The 17,443-nt window shown below is 43.9% G+C and overlaps 1 protein-coding gene and 1 non-coding gene across 7 annotated transcripts in view; both read left to right on the forward strand.

Annotated features, from left to right (window-relative positions):
* Ipo11 (importin 11) overlaps positions 1-4,071 on the forward strand; it is a 179,397-nt gene extending 175,326 nt beyond the window's left edge. For all 6 annotated transcript variants that reach the window (XM_015989110.3, XM_006995670.3, XM_076551935.1 and 3 more), the window contains one exon: positions 2,708-4,071. In XM_015989110.3, coding sequence (XP_015844596.1) covers positions 2,708-2,872 — 165 coding nt within the window. In that variant the 3' untranslated portion in view covers positions 2,873-4,071. The remainder of the gene's footprint in view (positions 1-2,707) is intronic.
* Positions 4,072-16,274: 12,203 nt separating this feature from the next.
* On the forward strand, positions 16,275-16,379 carry LOC121823009 (U6 spliceosomal RNA). The gene has a single exon (XR_006064305.1). It is a non-coding gene; the product is annotated as a U6 spliceosomal RNA (small nuclear RNA).
* The last annotated feature ends 1,064 nt before the right edge of the window (positions 16,380-17,443 follow it).

The following is a 17,443-nucleotide window of genomic DNA, read 5'->3' on the forward strand; positions in this document are numbered from 1 at the left end:
CACTCGGGAGGCAGAGGCAGGTGGATCTCTGTGAGTTCGAGGCCAGCCTGGTCTACAGAGTGAGTTCCAGGAAAGGTACCAAAACTACACGGAGAAACCCTGTCTTGAAAAACCAAAACAGAAAAAAGAAAAAGGACATGAAAGCATCAGAAAGGGGCTGAGTGGTGGTCAGATGGTAAAGGGTAGCAAGCAGGGTAATAGGGGGGGAAAATCAACAAAAATTATATATGAAAGTGGTGTAATGAAACCTGTCACTTTGCGTGTTTATTTAAGACACTAAATACCTTTATTTACATAATGATGTTCTTTGAAATGCTCTCAGTGACTTTAAGGTCTCAGTTCTTATGACTGCAGGCTCTCTCACTAGTTGGGGGACTTTTATGATGACTTCAGGCTCTGTCACAGTTGCTGGTCACTAGTTGGGGACTTTTATGATGACTGTAGGCTCTGTCAAAGTTGCTGGTCACTACTTGGGGGGACTTGAGCATCAGTATTAAGCTTTTGCCCAGAGCTGTCAGTTTCATTATGAATAATTCATTATATTTCTGTAAAGTCAATATAGTCTATCTCAATAGGTATATTTTTGTAATTAAAATAATGCTGATCATTACCATAGGTTACTTAAGAAAGCGAATATTTAAAGAATGTTTTTAGATTTATGTATCTGTATGACTCTTTTGCCTGTGTGTATGCAAGTATACTACATACATGCCTGGTGGAACTAGAATTTCAGATGACTGTGAGCTGCCATGTTGGTACTGGGAACCAAATTTGGGTCTTCTACAAGAGCAGCAAGTGCTCTTAACTGCTGAGCCATCTCTCCACCCCTAGATAGCAAATGTTTTCTGTCATTGGCTTTCTTTGGGTCACCAACCAGCTCCCAAATTACAACACAGAGACTTAGTATTGGTTCTGAATGCTCAGTCTTATTTTATGCTTGTCCCACTGGCTCTGATAACTTAATTTAACCTGTTTCTCTTCATCTATGTTTTGCCTCTGGGCTTTTTACCTTTCTTTCCTTCTGTGTGTCCCACTTTCCCTCTGTTTCCGACTGGCTGGTGGCTGCCTGGCTGGTCCCTGGCGTCCTCTTTCTCCCTCATTCTCTTCTGCTCCAGCTGAGATTCCTCCTCCTAATTATTCTCTCTGCCCACTGGCCCCGCCCATCCCTCTACTGCTTTTTATTAGACCAGTCAGATCCATTAGGCAGGCAAGGTGAAACAGCAACACACCTTTACAGAATTAAAGAACAGCAACCTAGACACACCTTTACATAGTTAAGGTCATATTCCACAACAGTTTTCAGGTGCACACCTTGAGCTTCTGTGTGTGCTGCAGAATGATGTCTTCAGCTCAGAGATGAGGTTATGTCCACACTGCTCTCTCCTCTCTCTCTTGCTGGGAAATGGGTATTGACAGCTTTATCTTGGATTTGTTATATACTCTGCTTTGGTAATGCAGCCTAATTTAAATTTTGTGGTGCCTATATCTTTTTGTCACAGTTGGATTTTAACACCTATTTATACAACTCAAACAGCAGTTATGGCTGGAATTCAGCTACACTGGGCAAGACACTCATGCACTTTATTGAAAGTCATGCACATGTTCAAGATTACTGATGGTGGAATAAATGCTCAGCTTATACTAATACTGTGTTGTTATTATAATTCTATAAATCATTTAAATAATATCAGTGCCAACACAGTGTTAGCAACTAAACACTGTTCTATCTTCCATATTGATGCAAACCATAGGGAAAACAAGCTGATGGTATATATCAGGAGTCATAAAATTGTGATGTCCTAGTGATTCTTCTGAAATGGATGGGAATAGGTATCAAAAAAAAAAACCAAGATGAAGTTCTGAGCATAGTGGCATATGCCTACAGTACCAGTACTTGGAGGTCGAAGCAGGAGCTCAAGGCCAGCGTTAGCTGCATTGTCTAGTGTTAGGCTAGCCTTGGCTGCCTGAGACCTGCTTTAAACAAAAGAAGCTGAAGTGTAAAGAGAGGCTGCTTAGACGGGAACACAGAACAGTGTTTGTGGTAGAGAGGTGAGCAAAGTCACAGGTAAAACTGTTTACACTGTGCTTGTGTTTACATGTGTATAGTAGGTAAAAAAAAAAGTGGCATCAATTTAGAAATCTCAACATATGTTCAGAAAGAATATTGTGATAATATAAAGGTGAAGAAGAGTACTAATGTGCAGCTTGTATGTGTATATGTGTATGTACTCTACGGACATAGAAAATATTAACTAAACATTTAATTCTTTTGTTTTCCAAATACCGTAGTGGGTCTGGGGGAAGACCAAATTTTGACACACACACACCCCAACCAAAAACACAGGCACAGATTAAATGGTGTTGTATAAGCTATGACAAATAGTGTCTCCTTGCTTTCTGAGGGCACAGCCAAGCTGCTGCTGGACTCTCTGATCGTCCTAAGGAGAGGGAGTGGTACCCAGTGGGTTCTCTTCCTTGTAGGATGCTCTTTACTAGAGTCCAGCACTTTAATTGGATGAGTTCTTGAGAAACTGGGCACATCAGAGCAGCTTACAGTCAGAGGCCCCAGCACACTGTCTGCAGGAGACTTTCAGAGTTTCAGAAGGCAGCGGTTTTGTTGCTGTGGAGAGATTAGAGAGCATAGAACGACACATGTGGGAGGTGTTTGTCTGTCTTCTCTGACGCTGTCTGCCTTCTCTGTCTCCAGCTGGCCCTGAAGGACCCTGTGCACACAGTGTCGCTGCAGCAGTTCATCTACGAGAAGCTCAAGGCCCAGCAGGAGATCCTGGGAGAGCAAGGCTTCCAGTCCCTCATGGAGACAGTGGACACAGAGATTGTCACCCAGCTGCAGGAGTTTTTGCAAGGATTCTGAGAGCACGAGCCCTGTGGCCACCATCCCCTTCTGAAATAAGCTGAATAGCCCAGTCTGCCATCTGTACATGAGAGCCTGCTGAGATGAAGTCATTTGTGTATGAATATAAAGAAACCAAGACCATAAATTTTTTACTATAAAATATAAAGAATAAGTGTAAATCCCAAATATTAAAGTCAGAAAACTATTCCTCAAAAGAATTTAATTTTATATTTATGAGGGGCCCTGTGTTTACTAGAGGTGCGTTTATCGACAGTCGCTGCATTGTTTCCTGTTAAGAGAAGAAACTCGTTGATTACCTTTTAATCATGAGCTCTTAACACTTGAGAAGATGAAGGCTGATGTTCCGGATGTTTTCTCTGCAGTCCAAATTAGTTCAATTTGGTTGCCTTATCCTTTTTTTTTTTTAAGCTAATGAAACAAGTTTGAAAACTGAGAATGCCGTGCAAATGATACAGTTAAATTTGTGCACCAGAGAATCGACATGTCAGACACCCACTACCCAGAGTGTGTTACAAGGGAACTGTTTTCACCTGGAGGAGAAATCAAATGATTGCATTTTATTCTAGTAGTCTGATACAGGGATTGGTAAAGGCACTTTTCACTTCCTTTCAGTGCGTATGTGGTAAGGCCCACTGACATGAACCAGTGGTACTGCAGTGCCAAGTGGGAGACCTGGGGTCATGCGCTGGCCCTCTTCCTTTGCTACACATGACGGCCAGTAGCCCCGTGAACACCCAGAACCAGACAACTCCAAGTCCCCTTTCTGCTGTGACAGTCCTGCTTGGCTGTGACAGGCTGCTCAGTATTGACCCACCTCAGGTTCCTCAGTGCGGTGGGGTGTCAGCACCTCAGTGCAGGGGTGCGCCTCAGAGGACCCAGCACCAGTCCCCAGGTACTAGCACTGACGTCACTAGTCTTCCTTCCTGTCCCTCTGTTGCACTAAATGTGTGAGGGAGAGAACTGACGCCTTACTTTGCATTACTTGCCATTGTGAGGAACCTTAGAGCATCTTTTAGGAAATATTCAAAAGCAAGATTGGAATTGTCTTACCTTTCTATAGAAATTTGGGTATAGTATGTAACTGTGGGAGAACCACTACCCTTTGTAAGCTATGGAACCCATAATGTCTACAGATATATGATGTTTTCAGCAAAGAAAGAAAATATGGTCCAATTAAATTTTCCAAAGATACCTCACCTTTGACTCATTTGTCTATTTTTCTTGCCTCCAATTCTCCACAACAAAAACAAAACAGTTCATTAAAACCGCCTAGTTGGGGGCTGGAGGGATGGCTCAGAGATTAAGAGCACTGAATGCTCTTCCAGAGGACCCGGGTTCAATTCCCAGAACCCACATGGCAGCTCACACCTGTCTGTAGCTCCAATTCCGTGCCCAAACACCAATGCACATAAAAAAACATAAAAACTTTTTTTAAAAAAATTGAAAAAACAAAGCCCTGCCCGGTAGATTATAAAGAAGGGCCCTCTTACTATGGTTCCAGTCCTCCACCCAAAGCTGGTGGTACCAGTACTTCAGGCTTCAGATCTTCACTTGAACACTGAGCGCTCCTTGACAATGAGGTTTCTTCGCCATTGTTTCCCAGCCACAAGATGGACATAAGCATATCCACCTTTGCTTAATTATTTTCATCCGAAGCCCTCTCCCGGCCATGCCACCACCAATTCCTAAAACCCCAATTCCCAGCTGTAGGAAATGATCGCCTTCTCATTCTTGACAGAGGATGGTACAGTGCATAGAAAAGGCACTGAGCAACTGCTTTGCAAGACGGCTTAATTTTAAAGCTTCCCTCAGGAGAAGAATGTGGTTCACTTTAAAATCATGGATTAAAATAGGGTTTATAAAAAGCTCTGAAAAAGCATTCATATATACCATGCTTTTCTTTCAATAATTAAGATGTAATTATTACTTTACAAGATTCTGTCCATTGACACATTGTAGCAACATACAGATTTTGATGAAACAATTCATCCAGTCATCCTACTATACTAAAGCTTTTGAAGGACTGATAGGTTCTTTTTTTTTTAACTTTATAATTTAATTTAATTTTACATATCAGCCACGGATTCCCCTCTCCTCCCTCCTCCCGCCTCCCCTCCCCCCAATCCACCCCCCATTCCCATCTCCTCCAAGGCTAGGTCTCCCCAGGGGATTCAACTAGCCTGGTAGATTCAGTTGAGGCAGGTCCAGTCCCCTTCTCCCTTCACCCAAGCTGAGCAAAGTGTCCCAGCATAGGCCCCAGTCTCCAAAAAGCCAGCTCATTCACTAAAGACAGGTCCCGGTTCCACTGCCTGGGGGCCTCCCAAACAGTTCAAGCTAATCAACTGTCTCATTTATCCAGAGGGCCTGATCCAGTTGGGGGCTCCTCAGCTATTGGTTCATAGTTCATGTGTTTCCACTAGTTTGGCTATTTGTCCCTGTGCTTTTTCTAATCATGGTCTCAACATCTCTCGCTCATACAATCCCTCCTCTTTCTCGCTGATTGGACTCCCAGAACTCCATCTGGGGCCTGGCCGTGGATCTCTGCATCTGCTTCCATCAGTCACTGGATGAGAGTTCTACCACAACAGTTAGGGTGTTTGGCCATCCGATTACCAGAGTAGGTCAGTTCGGGCTTTCTCTCGATCATTGCCAGTAGTCTATTGTGGAGGTATTTGTGGATTTCTGGGGACCTCTCTAGCACTTTGCTTTTTCCTATTCCCATGGAGTCTTCATTTATCATGGTGTCTCTTTCCTTGTTCTCTCTCTCTGTTCTTGATCCAGCTGGGATCTCCCGCTCACCTAAGCTCTCTTTCCCCTGCCTCTTGCCCTTCATTACCCCTCCTCACATCCAGTTTGCTCATGTAGATCTCATCCATTTCTCTGTTTTTCTTACGGTCCTCTTTACTAGGTAGCCTCCCTGGAGTTGTGAGTAGCAGTCTAGAAATTAGACATCAAAGTGCCCAACAGTCCAATTAAAAAATGGGCTATAGAGCTAAACAGAGAATTCTCAACAGGAAGCTCAGATGGCTAAAAGACATTTAAGGAATTGCTCAACATCCCTAATCATCAAGGAAATGCAAATCAAAACGACTCTCTTTTTTTTTAAATGCTGGATGCCATGTATTGAAGGAGGAAGGAGGTCTTAAATACAGGCTTACAGCACAATGGGAGAACCCCGGAGGGCAGAAGTTCGCTACCGATGTTTTACAATCTTGCATCTAAGCTGTTAACGCCCATTATGCAGGATACACAGAAAGGAACTTCCCTTAAGCATTCAGGAGGGTGGAACCCAGCAGGGAATAAGCATAGGGAGGATATCAAGGTCAAGGTCAGCAAGTAAAGCAATAGTTACCCAAAACGGGGGCCAGGGCCCTACAGGTCCCCCTTTTACTAATAAATGAGCTTCTGGCTTAGGTTGCGTGGGGCGTCAGCAGGTCACCTTACCCGTCGTGGAGACACCTGCCCAGGCCACACAGGCACTCCGTCTTAGGTTGGTGAGCGCCCCCCAGGTATTACCCGTCTCTGAATACTCATTATCACACAGGCTCAATCGTGTATGAGCTGCAGAGGTAACTGCTGCCAAAGATCTCAAGGTGGCGCTGGGCTTGCAATCTGTGTGTTTGACACAGAAAAGACCAACAGAAGTCCTAACCCACCCATAGCCAGTAGGCTAAAAGCAACTGAGCCATTCCCTTCCTTAACAAGCCTTACTGCAAATTGGAGTCCTTGTAAGATGGTATCCCAAAAGCAAATGGAACTTGAGTTTATAAAGTTATAATTTCAAAGCCAACCGAAATGTATATAACTATTGAGTTAAACTTATCATGCCCAATAGAATGAAAGATTAATTAACTATGGTAGCTACTTTCGCTGCCAGGGTCTCCACTGTGCTAGCTGTAGTAAGCAATTATGAAATGGTAATCCCAGAAACAGTAGCAGCAGTGGCCGCCTCTGCTATAACAGCAACAATGGCAGCAGCAATGTCAAATTCTCTTCTGAAGTGTGTGGGCATCCAGTGGCATGGATACAATTCCAGGAACACAAACCGCCAAGGCCCATTTTTCTGGATCCCAGCACAACTTAAGGTGGCAGCTCTGCAAAAGAACAACTAAGAACCATAAAGAAAAAACAGGCAGCTCACAAGGAGCATAACTAATGGTCTTATAATGGCTACATTTAGGCTCATAAATTTTAAGGTATCTTCAAAGGGGGCTAAATGAATTTCAGGAGGCCAATAAATGTTGCACAGAGCCACTCATGAAAAGTAGGTACTACACCAGCTTGAAGAGGATTTTGAAAATGAAAAGGCTTAGCTGGCATGCAACTGTTAACAAATTAAGGGTTATCCTTAATCTCCAGCTATACCACTCTTGGGCATATACCCAAGGAATGCTCAATCATACCACAAGGGCACATGCTCAGCTTTGTTCATAGTAGCATTGTAATAGCCAGAACCTAGAAACAACCTAGATGACCTTCAACTGAAGAATGGATAAATAAAATATGGTACATATACTCAGTGGAGTACTACTTAGCAGAGAAAAACAATGATATCATGAGGTTTGCAGGCAAATGGATGGATCTAGAAAAAAATCATCCTGAGTGAGGTAACCCAGACTCAGAAAGACAAACATGGTATGTACTCACTCATAGGTGGATACTAGATGTAAAACAAAGGATGACTAGACTGCTACTCAAAATGATAGTTTCAATTTACTTTACATCCTGGAGACCTTTCCCAACCCTCTAACCAAGGCCTATGTGACCAACATTAACAGGTTTCCCTATAAATTGGTCATATTCTCATTCTCTCTCTCTCTCTCTCTCTCTCTCTCTCTCTCTCTCTCTCTCTCTCCTCCCTCCCTCTCTCTCCTCTCTCCCTCTCTCTCCTCTCTCTCTCTCTCTTGACAGGGTTTCTCTGTGTAGCTTTGGAGCCTTTCCTGGAACTCACTCTGTAGCCCAGGGTGGCCTCGAACTCAGATAGCTGCCTGGCTCTGCTTCCCGAGTGCTGGGATTAAAGGCATGAGCCACCACTGCCCGGCTCTTCCCTCTCTTCTAAATCGTATTAGGTAAGTCACATTAGTAAGCACCAGTGCACTTGTCTAATTTTCTCTTGAAACTTGTTCCACTTTAGGACTTTATTTTACCATTCCATTATTGTCAAGTCACAGTGCCTGCAGTCTTCTGGGGCAGAGCAGGGTACCTACCTTCAGGACATTACACTGTCTTGATACTATCCCGGGCTGGTTGGTAACTGCTAAAAACAGCTCTTGCTCTGCATAGCGTATGAGGCTGTTTGGAAGTTTTGTACTGAAAGTGGGCAGCCCTTGACTCTACTCGCAGCCATTTGAAATCAGCCACACATGAAAAACCCATCAGTTTTTGAAATGGTGGCTGTTTGTAGCCTCGCTATTCTCAACTGTGTGAATTAAAGTTCACCTCCACAGGTCCCATAGCATCAGAAGGCGCATTTGGGGTGGCGTCCACAGATGCTGCAGTGGTTAAAGGAGTAAACACCAGGCCTGTTTTAAATTTTTTTCCCATAGTGCGTGGCCATCATACATGTTCCCGGTGCTTTTTGTTTTGAGTCACAGCTCTTGCCACAGTCAGCATGGCTGTTTACAAAAGTTCTGCCGTTTTATTTAAAACCTAGAAAAACAGCATGAGGGGCTGGAGGGATGGCTCAGAGGTTAAGAGCACCGACTGCTCTTCCAGAGGTCCTGAGTTCAATTCCCAGCACCCACTTGGTGGCTCACAACCATCTGTAATGAGATCTGGCACCCTCTTCTGTGTACATAATAAATAAATAAATTTTTTAAAAAAAAAAAAAAAACAGCATGACAGAGGTATGAGAAAAGGCATATGGAACCTGCTGCGAGTTATATTAACCTCACATCTCTGAAACCTGTTCTTGTGGTCTGCTGTTCTGTCTCGACTCTAGACAAGAATGATCTGTGCTGTGCTGTAGCTATACTTTCAGTTTCAGATAAATGACTTTAAGCCTACGGCAAAGCAAATCTAATAGTACAGATGGCAAGGAGCAGACAGACAGCATCACCAGATGAGGTCCTTACAGCACCTGCCAGTAACAACAGGAGGAGCCCAGTAAAAGGAGCAGAAGTATCATCCAAAAGGGTGCTGGGAACCCTGCAGAAAGGACTGGGAAACCCCTGTCACTGGAGGCCTGCTGGAGCTCCCAATTGAGAGATTTTGCTGAAAAGCAGAGCGGCCTCCACAGATGAGCTTCTCAGTGCCTGACTGCCACCTCAGCCATTTTTATGCCATAGGATAAATAGTCGTAACTCATTGAAATTGTTTTTATTTACTTTTTTGCTGTCCTCGGGGGCACAATGTTTTTAATACCCTTGGCTACATTTGCTGTTCTCTTTCCTCCTTATCACAGGGTATGGCCAGGCTGCCCCAGGTCAAGAAGTCTTAGAGAATACTTGAGACAAACATACTCAAGCCAGAGACAAGGTGGACCACCTTGTTCTCAGTCTGCTCTCAACAAGCACTAACAGAGTATGACATTTTAACATATATGTACATATATGTCATTTTTCCTCCTTGTTTTGGTTTTTTGAGACGGGATTTCTCAGTGTAGCTCTGGAGCCTATCCTGGAATTCACTCTGTAGACCAGACTGGCCTCAAACTCACAGAGATCTGCCTGCCTCTGCCTCCCGGAGTGCTTATTAAATTGTTAAAGGTGTGTGCCACCACACCGGCTTTGTTATTATTTTTTGTTAGTTTTGAGGAAAGATCTCAGGTAGCTCAGGCTGATTTTACCTCTCTATATCAACAAAGATGATAGCCTTGAAATCATCTTCCTGCTTCTCCCTCTTTTTTTTTTTTACTATATTTGTTTTTAATTTTTATACAATACATCCTGAATGAAATTTCCCCTTTCCTCCCCTATGTGCAGTTCTTTTTTCACCTCACCTTTCCCCCAGATCTACTCATCCTCCATTTCCCTTCAGAAAAGATCAGGCCTCCCAGAGATACCAACTGAACATGGCATAACAAGTTACAATAAGACTAGGCACAAACCCTCTTACCAGGGCTGTACAAGGCAACCCAGGTGGAAGAAAACGGTCTCAAGAGCAGGCAAAAGATTCAGAGACGCCCCCACTCTCACTGTTAGGAGTCCCACAAGAACACCAAGGTACATAACCTTAACATGTATGCAGAGGACATAGGTCAGACCCATGCAGGCTCCATGGTTTTCGATTCAGTCTCTGTGAACCCCTGTGAGCCCTGCTTTGTTGATTCTGTGGACCGTGTTCTCCAGGTATTCTCAACCCCTCCTCCATGGGGTTCCCTGAGCTCCACCTAATGTTTGACCTTGAGTCTCTGCAATCTGCTCCCATCAGCTGCTGGAGGAAGCCTCTCCATGGTGATTGGGTTAGGCAGCAATCTGAGTATAGCAGAATATCGTTAGGAATTATTTTATTATTTTTTCTTTTTCTATCCTAGGTCTCGGGCTATCCAGCTTTTGGTTCTAGGCCATCCAGGAAGTGTCATGCATGGGCCTCAAATTAGACTAGTAATTGGCACACAAGTTCTGTGCCACCATTGTCCCAGCACATCTTGCAGACAGGATAGATTGTAGGTTGAAGGTTTTATGGCCGGTTTGCCTATTTACAGAAGATGGCTGGCTCAGACTCCGAATCCTCCATTACCAGGAGTCCTAGCTAGGGTCACCTTTGTAGAATCCTGAAAGTTGATACTGAACTAGGTTTCTACATCACCACACCCGAAATGCTCTCTAATTCCAATCATCCCTCCCAGTACTATCTCTATCCCATCTCCTTCCTCTCCTGTTCTCATTCCCACCCACCCCCAGTCCACCCACAAAATCTATTCTATTTCCCCTTCCCAGGAAAAGCCCTTAAGCCCTCCTAGTTACATAGCTTTTCTGGGTCTGTGGATTGTAGCATGATTACTCTACATCTAATATCCACTTTTAAGTGAGTACATATCTTGTTTGTCTTTCTTTGTCTGGGTTACCTCACTCAGGATGATCTTTTCTAGTTCCATCCATTTGCCTGCAAAATTCATGATGTCATTGTTTTTAACAGTTGAGTAATACTCCATTGTGTAAATGTACCATACTTTATTCATTCTTTGGTTGAGGGACATCTTAGATTGTTCCCAGCTTTTGGCTATTATGAATAAAACTGCTATGAACATAGTTGAACAAGTGTCCTTGTGGTAGGATGGAGCATTCTTTGGATATATGCCCAAGAGTGACAAGCTGGGTCTTGAGGTAGATGGATTTCCAGTTTCTGAGATGCTGGGATTACAGACATGAGACAGCACATACCTTGTCTTTCTGCTGTGAAGATGTGTTGATACACTATAACCAGATCTCAGCACACTACTGGAAATGAAGGCCGATGCTGGCCTCTTTCCAAAAACGCTCATTGGTATTTATGGTGACACCTTCATGGGTGTCTTAGTGAGCATCCTGTTTGGTTTGGGTTGTGTTTAGAAAGCAGGAGCTCACCAGACTGCCGGGCACTGTCTTTGTCTCAGTCAGAGAAACAGAGCATTTCCTGCTGGCAAACCACTGAGAAGGTCATCATTTCTTTACATGAAACTGTAAGCCTGCTGTCTTAGGGCAGTTTGAAATGACCTTTGGGCTGAGATACAGATTAATGACAGAGTGCTTGCGTCACGTTTGGAAAGTCACGGGTTCTGGCCCGAGTATGACAAAATAAACGAATTTTTTTTTTTTTTTTTTAACCCTGTAAGAAGAAACTGCACTCTGTTTCAAACATCTCCCAAAGCCCAGGGCTCTGGGTGCCCTTAGGGTAGCACATAGCAGCTGCCCCTGGCTGCCCCTGGCTCTGCCCAGTTCCATGCCACTCATCTGAAGCCAAGTTTCTGTTCTCACTCCTGCGAGCCTGAGGGGCTTATGATCTGCAGCACTTGGAGAGAATTCAGAACTGGGAGCCACTGCTTAACATCTTCTCTTGAAATCTTTCCTACCCGGGGAAGCGTCGAGTTGCTCATTAGCCGAAGATCTGAAAGGAAGAGCTTTCGCTCTTTGCTCCAGCTAATGCCTGCATCCGACTCATCTGGGCCTGTCCGTCGAAATTTATTTAGCCAGATATGCTCTGAGGCAGTGTCTAATCCAGAAAGGAATATATTGATATCTGGCCATCCAGCCCCCTTTTCCTTTAAAGTGAAGCATTGATTTTTATGCCATTTAATTTCCCAGTGGGGCAAAAATGGAATTGAAAGAAATAACTGCTGGAGTAGCTACGAGTGCAGGGAGGCTTAAAGCAGTCCCATCTGTCTGCCACCAGGCAGGTGGTTTAGAGTAGAAAATAAACCTCTGGGCTAGAACCGCCGTGGGGATGTTTGATTGCAAGGGTAAGAGCAAGAAGGACTAGGAAGGAGGCTTCTGGGAAGGGTTTTGCCACAAGTGGGATTGGGGTTCTTCTCCATAGCTTTCACCTGAAGTCAGATCTGCTTTTCATTTCAAAGGGGGGCAGGTCATTTCCACAGGACTCTCAGCCCCACTGGGGTTTGCTTTTCTCTTTTCATGAATGCTACAACTTAAGCAATGATCTAGGAGAGCAAAACTTTTGATTGACAGAGAAATTGTAGTTCAGGGAAAGTGCCCACTGAACCCAGGAATGTATTGACGGCGAGTCCGCGGAGGGATGCCTCTTGTCGGCTCTGAAGGCAATCACAAACTAATCATGAGCTCTGTTTAGTCAAGGAAGGCCGCGTGGCTTATTTCTTCTTCAGATTGAAAGGCACGTGTCTTGTGATGTCTCTGACAGTGGAATCAATACCATGAAATGGCCTGTACTTTCAGCCTTTGTTTCTTACAACAGGATACCGTGGACAGGATTTGGAGAGCAGTACTCGTTGTCCACACTGAATACTTTGTTACAAGTGCTAGAAGAAGTTGATACAAGCAGTGTGCAATTTGGATATAGAAAACCTCAATTTACTGTGATAGGTTGATAGGTTAGGATTGTTTTTTTTTTTTTTTGTTTGTTTGTTTGTTTGTTTTTTGAGACAGGGTTTCTCTGTGTAACCCTAGAACTTGTTCTGTAGACCAGGCTGGCCTTGAACTCACAGAGATCTGCCTGCCTCTGCCTCATGAGTGCTGGCATTAGAGGTGTGTGTCACTACTGCCTGGCCTAGGAGTGATTGTTTTAAAGTTTTGTTTTGTTTGTTTGTTTGTTTGTTTTTTGAGAACCTAGACTGGCCTCAATCTTGTACATAGCCAAAGATGTGCTTGAGTCTCAGATCCTCCTGCCACTGCCTCCTAAGTGCTGGGATTGTAGGTGTTCATCAGCAGACCAGTATGTGTGCTGAGAAAGAACCCAGGGGTTTGTGCCGCTAGGAACCCACCAGCTCAGCTCCATCCCTGCCCTTTTCCTTTTGATTTTAGTAATAACTGAACAGGAAGGAGATCTGAGAGAGGTGAGTTATTCTACCCATCCCATTCCACAGATGAAGAAACTGAGAAAACTGAACCTTATGACTCTGGATCCCTGGCATCTACTTTAATATGGGGCAGATTTTCTATTTTCTATTTAAAAAATGTTAACTCTAGCCTAAGTTTGCAATGTACATTTCTCAATTACAGTTGTCTTTATTTGTTCTTTCTCCGATGTTCATCCTTTATGTAGATCCAAAATTTTTCTTTCCAAGTTAATATGTGTATATTTTAGTTGAAGTACCAAGAACATGGTGAGCTTTCTTTATTTTTAATTGAGAATTTCATAGTGAACGTTATATGTTTTGGGCAAATCCACCTGCCCTCATTCACTCCCCTCCAATTCCTCCCCTGTCCCCACTATTCCCTCCCAATTTCATGTTTTCTTTCCCCCTCCTCCTCCTCCTCCTCCTCCACCTCCTCCCCCTCCTCCCCTTCCTCCTCCTCTCAGATCCATGGTGTCCAGTTAGTACTACCATATGTGCACGAATGCATGTCCATATACTGGCTCAGATACCACCTCTCAGGGACCACCTCCCTGCAGAAAACTGACTCTTCCTTTCCCAGCAGCCCTCTGTTGGCAATAGCTCCTCAGCTAAAGGGAAGAATTCCTGACCACTTCCTCCTTTCATACTGTGATGTTTTTCTGTGACTGGGTCTTGTGCAGGTCTTACGTATGCTGTCACAGCCACTGTGAGTTCATCCATTCATACATTCATATGTGCAACTTCCCTATTGTATCCAGAAAAGTGTTTCATGGTAGTTCTTCACTGCCTCTCTGGCTCTTACACTCTCTCTGACCCCTCTTCCTCAGTGATCCCTGAGCCTTGGGAGGAGGGAGGGTGAGAGAGTTGTCCCGTTTAGGACATGAGCACTCCCCAATCCCGTATTCTCTGCATGTCGACCAGTTGCGGGTCTCTGTGTTAATTGCCATCCTACTGCAAGAAGAAGCTTCTCCAATGAGAGTTGGGAGATGTGTTTATCTCTAGGAGTAAGTTTACCTCTATGTACATTTAACAGAACAGTAGCAATAGGTTCTCCTGTGGGGCCTGTGATTTACCTGGCCACGGGTTCTTGGCTGCATCAACAGAGCCAGACATAAATTATGTCTTACGCACAAGGCCATAAGTCCAATCAGAAAACGGCTTGTTGCTTCTATAACGTTTGTGCCTATAATATTGTGCTTCAGGGGGCAATAACAGTGTGTGTGTGTGTGTGTGTGTGTGTGTGTGTGTGTGTGTGTGTGTGTGTGTGTGTCTACGATGTGTGTGTCGGTCAGCTGTGAACGTGAGAGGACAACTCTGTGGAGTCAGTCTCCCCCTTCTCCTTACATGGATGCTGAGGATCTCAAGTCACCAGGCTTCCACAGCAAGTGCCACTCCCCACTGAGCTGAGCCGTCTCACCAGCCTAGGCTCAAACTCTTACCCACCTCCCCATTTTCATTTTAAAGTTTCTGGGAGACAGGTTCACTGACAATGAATTCCTTCAGTTTTTGTTTGCCAGTGGAAGTTTTATGCTTCACATTTAAAGGAAGGATCTAGGGTTGTTGTTGTTGTTGTTGGCTATAGAATTATTCTAGGTTTTTCTTCTTTTGTTATTTTAAACATTTTATTTTACACCAAACATATCTTGCTTGCACTCTTCTGGTAAAAAGTCCCCTATGACCCTCATCCTTATTTCTCTAAAGTCAAATGAAACTCCCATCTTCTTTAAGACAGTTCTCTTTGCAGGGTATCGTAGTTTAGATACGATAGGCTGGCATATTCTTTCCTTTTGGTTTTATGTTTGCTACAGAGTTTTAGTTTCATGGTGTTTACATTAGATAATTTACTTCTCTTCTGTCAGCCTACATCACACACTTTGGTGGTCTGCCACCACCACACTACATCTTGAGTGTGGTCTACTTTTGGCAACTGAACCCTTGACATTCTAAGATGTACTTTAAATTGCCTGTTAGTGACCTAACTCTGTGTGGTGGCTGAGTCTGAGTTACTGCTTGCTTAATCTCTGGGTGTTCTTTTGTTTGCCTTATAGTGTGCCTTGTGATTTTCATTCCATTTTATATATTTGTTTTTTTGGTTGGTTGGTTGGTTGATTGGGTTTGGGACATTTTGCCTTTTAAAATTTTTTCCCATTTTAAATTAAATGTGTTCTTTGGCAGTTTCACACATGAATGTACGAAACCCCCAGACCTCTCCCATCTCACTATTACCCGTGTCTACCTCCCGTCTTCCCTACAATCTCTTTGTCACATTCATCTATTTATTTTGCTGTGTGATTCACTGAGCCATGGATTTGGAGGAAGTATCTTTTTTTTCTTCTTCTTTTTTTTTTTTTCCTGAGCTGCGGACTGAACCCAGGGCCTTGCGCTTGCTAGGCAAGCGCTCTACCACTGAGCTAAATCCCCAACCCTGGAAGTGTCTTTTTTAAAGATAGGATCTTGCTATGTAGCTCAGGCTGGCCTAGCCTAGCCTCTACTCATGTGGCCCTGCCCCAGCCTCTTAACTGCTCTCCTCATCAAACAAAGGAAGCATGGGAATTTTATTTAGGGAGTTTATACAATATAAATGAAAATACGTGCAAGAGTGGGCCTGCCTTTGAGCATGCTCAGTTTAAAGTCATAGACCACATGTTCACAAAGGAGAAGGGAACTGGAGAAGTGGGTCAGCAACTAAGAGTCCAGGCTGCTTCTCAAGAAGATCTAGGTTCTAGTCCTAGTACCCACGTGGTGGCTGACGACCATCTGTAACTCCAGTACTAGGGGATCTAACGCCCTCTTCTGGCCTCTGCAGGCACCAGCTGTGGACATGATGCACAGACATCCATGCAGGTAAAACACCCACAAACATTAAGTAAAAGAAGGAGAAGGAGGAGGTGAAGGAGAAAGAGAAGAAGGAGGAAGAGGAGGAGGAGGAGAAGAAGAGCAAAGAGGGAGTGCTGGTCTTGGCAGCATACATACTAAGTTGGAACAATGCACAGAAAATTAGCATGGCTCCTGTGGAATGACGGCATGCAAATCCATGAAAATATATATATATATTTGATTTTTGGAAACAGGGTTTCTCTGTGTAGCTTTGCATCTTTTCTTTAACTCACTCTGTAGACCAGGCTGGTCTCGAACTCACAGAGATCCTCCTGGCTCTGCCTCCTGAGTGCCGGGATTAAAGGTGTGTGCCACCACCGCCCGGAGCATTCTATATTTTTTAAAAATAAAAAAAAAAAAAAAAAGGATGCAAACCTGAGCATGCTTGGCCCAGGGTCAAAAGGGGAAACTGTTGGATAAGAAGCTTCTGGCCATGGTAGGTTCAGCATTACAGTGAGTCAAGTTCACTTTAGTTGCCTAAAATAATGAACCCGTGTTAGGTAGTTAGTAGTCAGCAGGAGGAGGGGACATTATTCTGCAGCCTTCCCTCATAATCAGCAGTGCATCAAACCAGGCACAGGAGCAGCAGGTCCCTAATTACTGCTCAGAGTCCTAGCTCTGGCCCTGGGAAGAGACGAGATATCATTAATTGATAACTATCAAACCTTCCAGGAACCTGAGCCCTTATGAGATTAATGTGTAGGAAGAGGATTTCTGATAGAAAATGAAAATATATCACTTTCCATCCTGCAAGAGTCAATCCAAATGGGCCCCTGGGAAAGAAGAAGTCTCTCAGGAAAACTGCCTGTCCTAGAAGCTTAAGAAATAGTATAACATCTGCCAGAAATGTAAATCAGGCTAATGGTCCCTATTGTCCATTCTCAGTCCTTGAGAGACCTCCAGGTTACTCTGTAATGAATTCTACCCATTTTCTCTCCTAATCTCTGTGTCTCATCGGAATCTCCATGGAGATTGCAGGAACCTGGGAGCTAAGGAGAAGCAACAGGACTTCAAATGCTTAGAGATACTTGGTGACCTTGGCTAGCTCTTCTAAATTTCTCCAAAGAGTTTTAGATGAAATGTAAAGAACAACCCTAAAAATGTATCAGCAGGCTCTTTAGGGGTGGCAACACTCTCCCCCATATGAGGGAAGGAGTTGGTTCCTAAAGGTGCCTCACATATCAGATAATGGTTATATTGTATAATAGGAACGGAGATGTTGGCGTGTAGTGTGAGGATTT

The sequence above is a fragment of the Peromyscus maniculatus genome, chromosome 15 (assembly GCF_049852395.1).
Source record: "Peromyscus maniculatus bairdii isolate BWxNUB_F1_BW_parent chromosome 15, HU_Pman_BW_mat_3.1, whole genome shotgun sequence".
NCBI classification, from domain to species: Eukaryota; Metazoa; Chordata; class Mammalia; order Rodentia; family Cricetidae; genus Peromyscus; species Peromyscus maniculatus.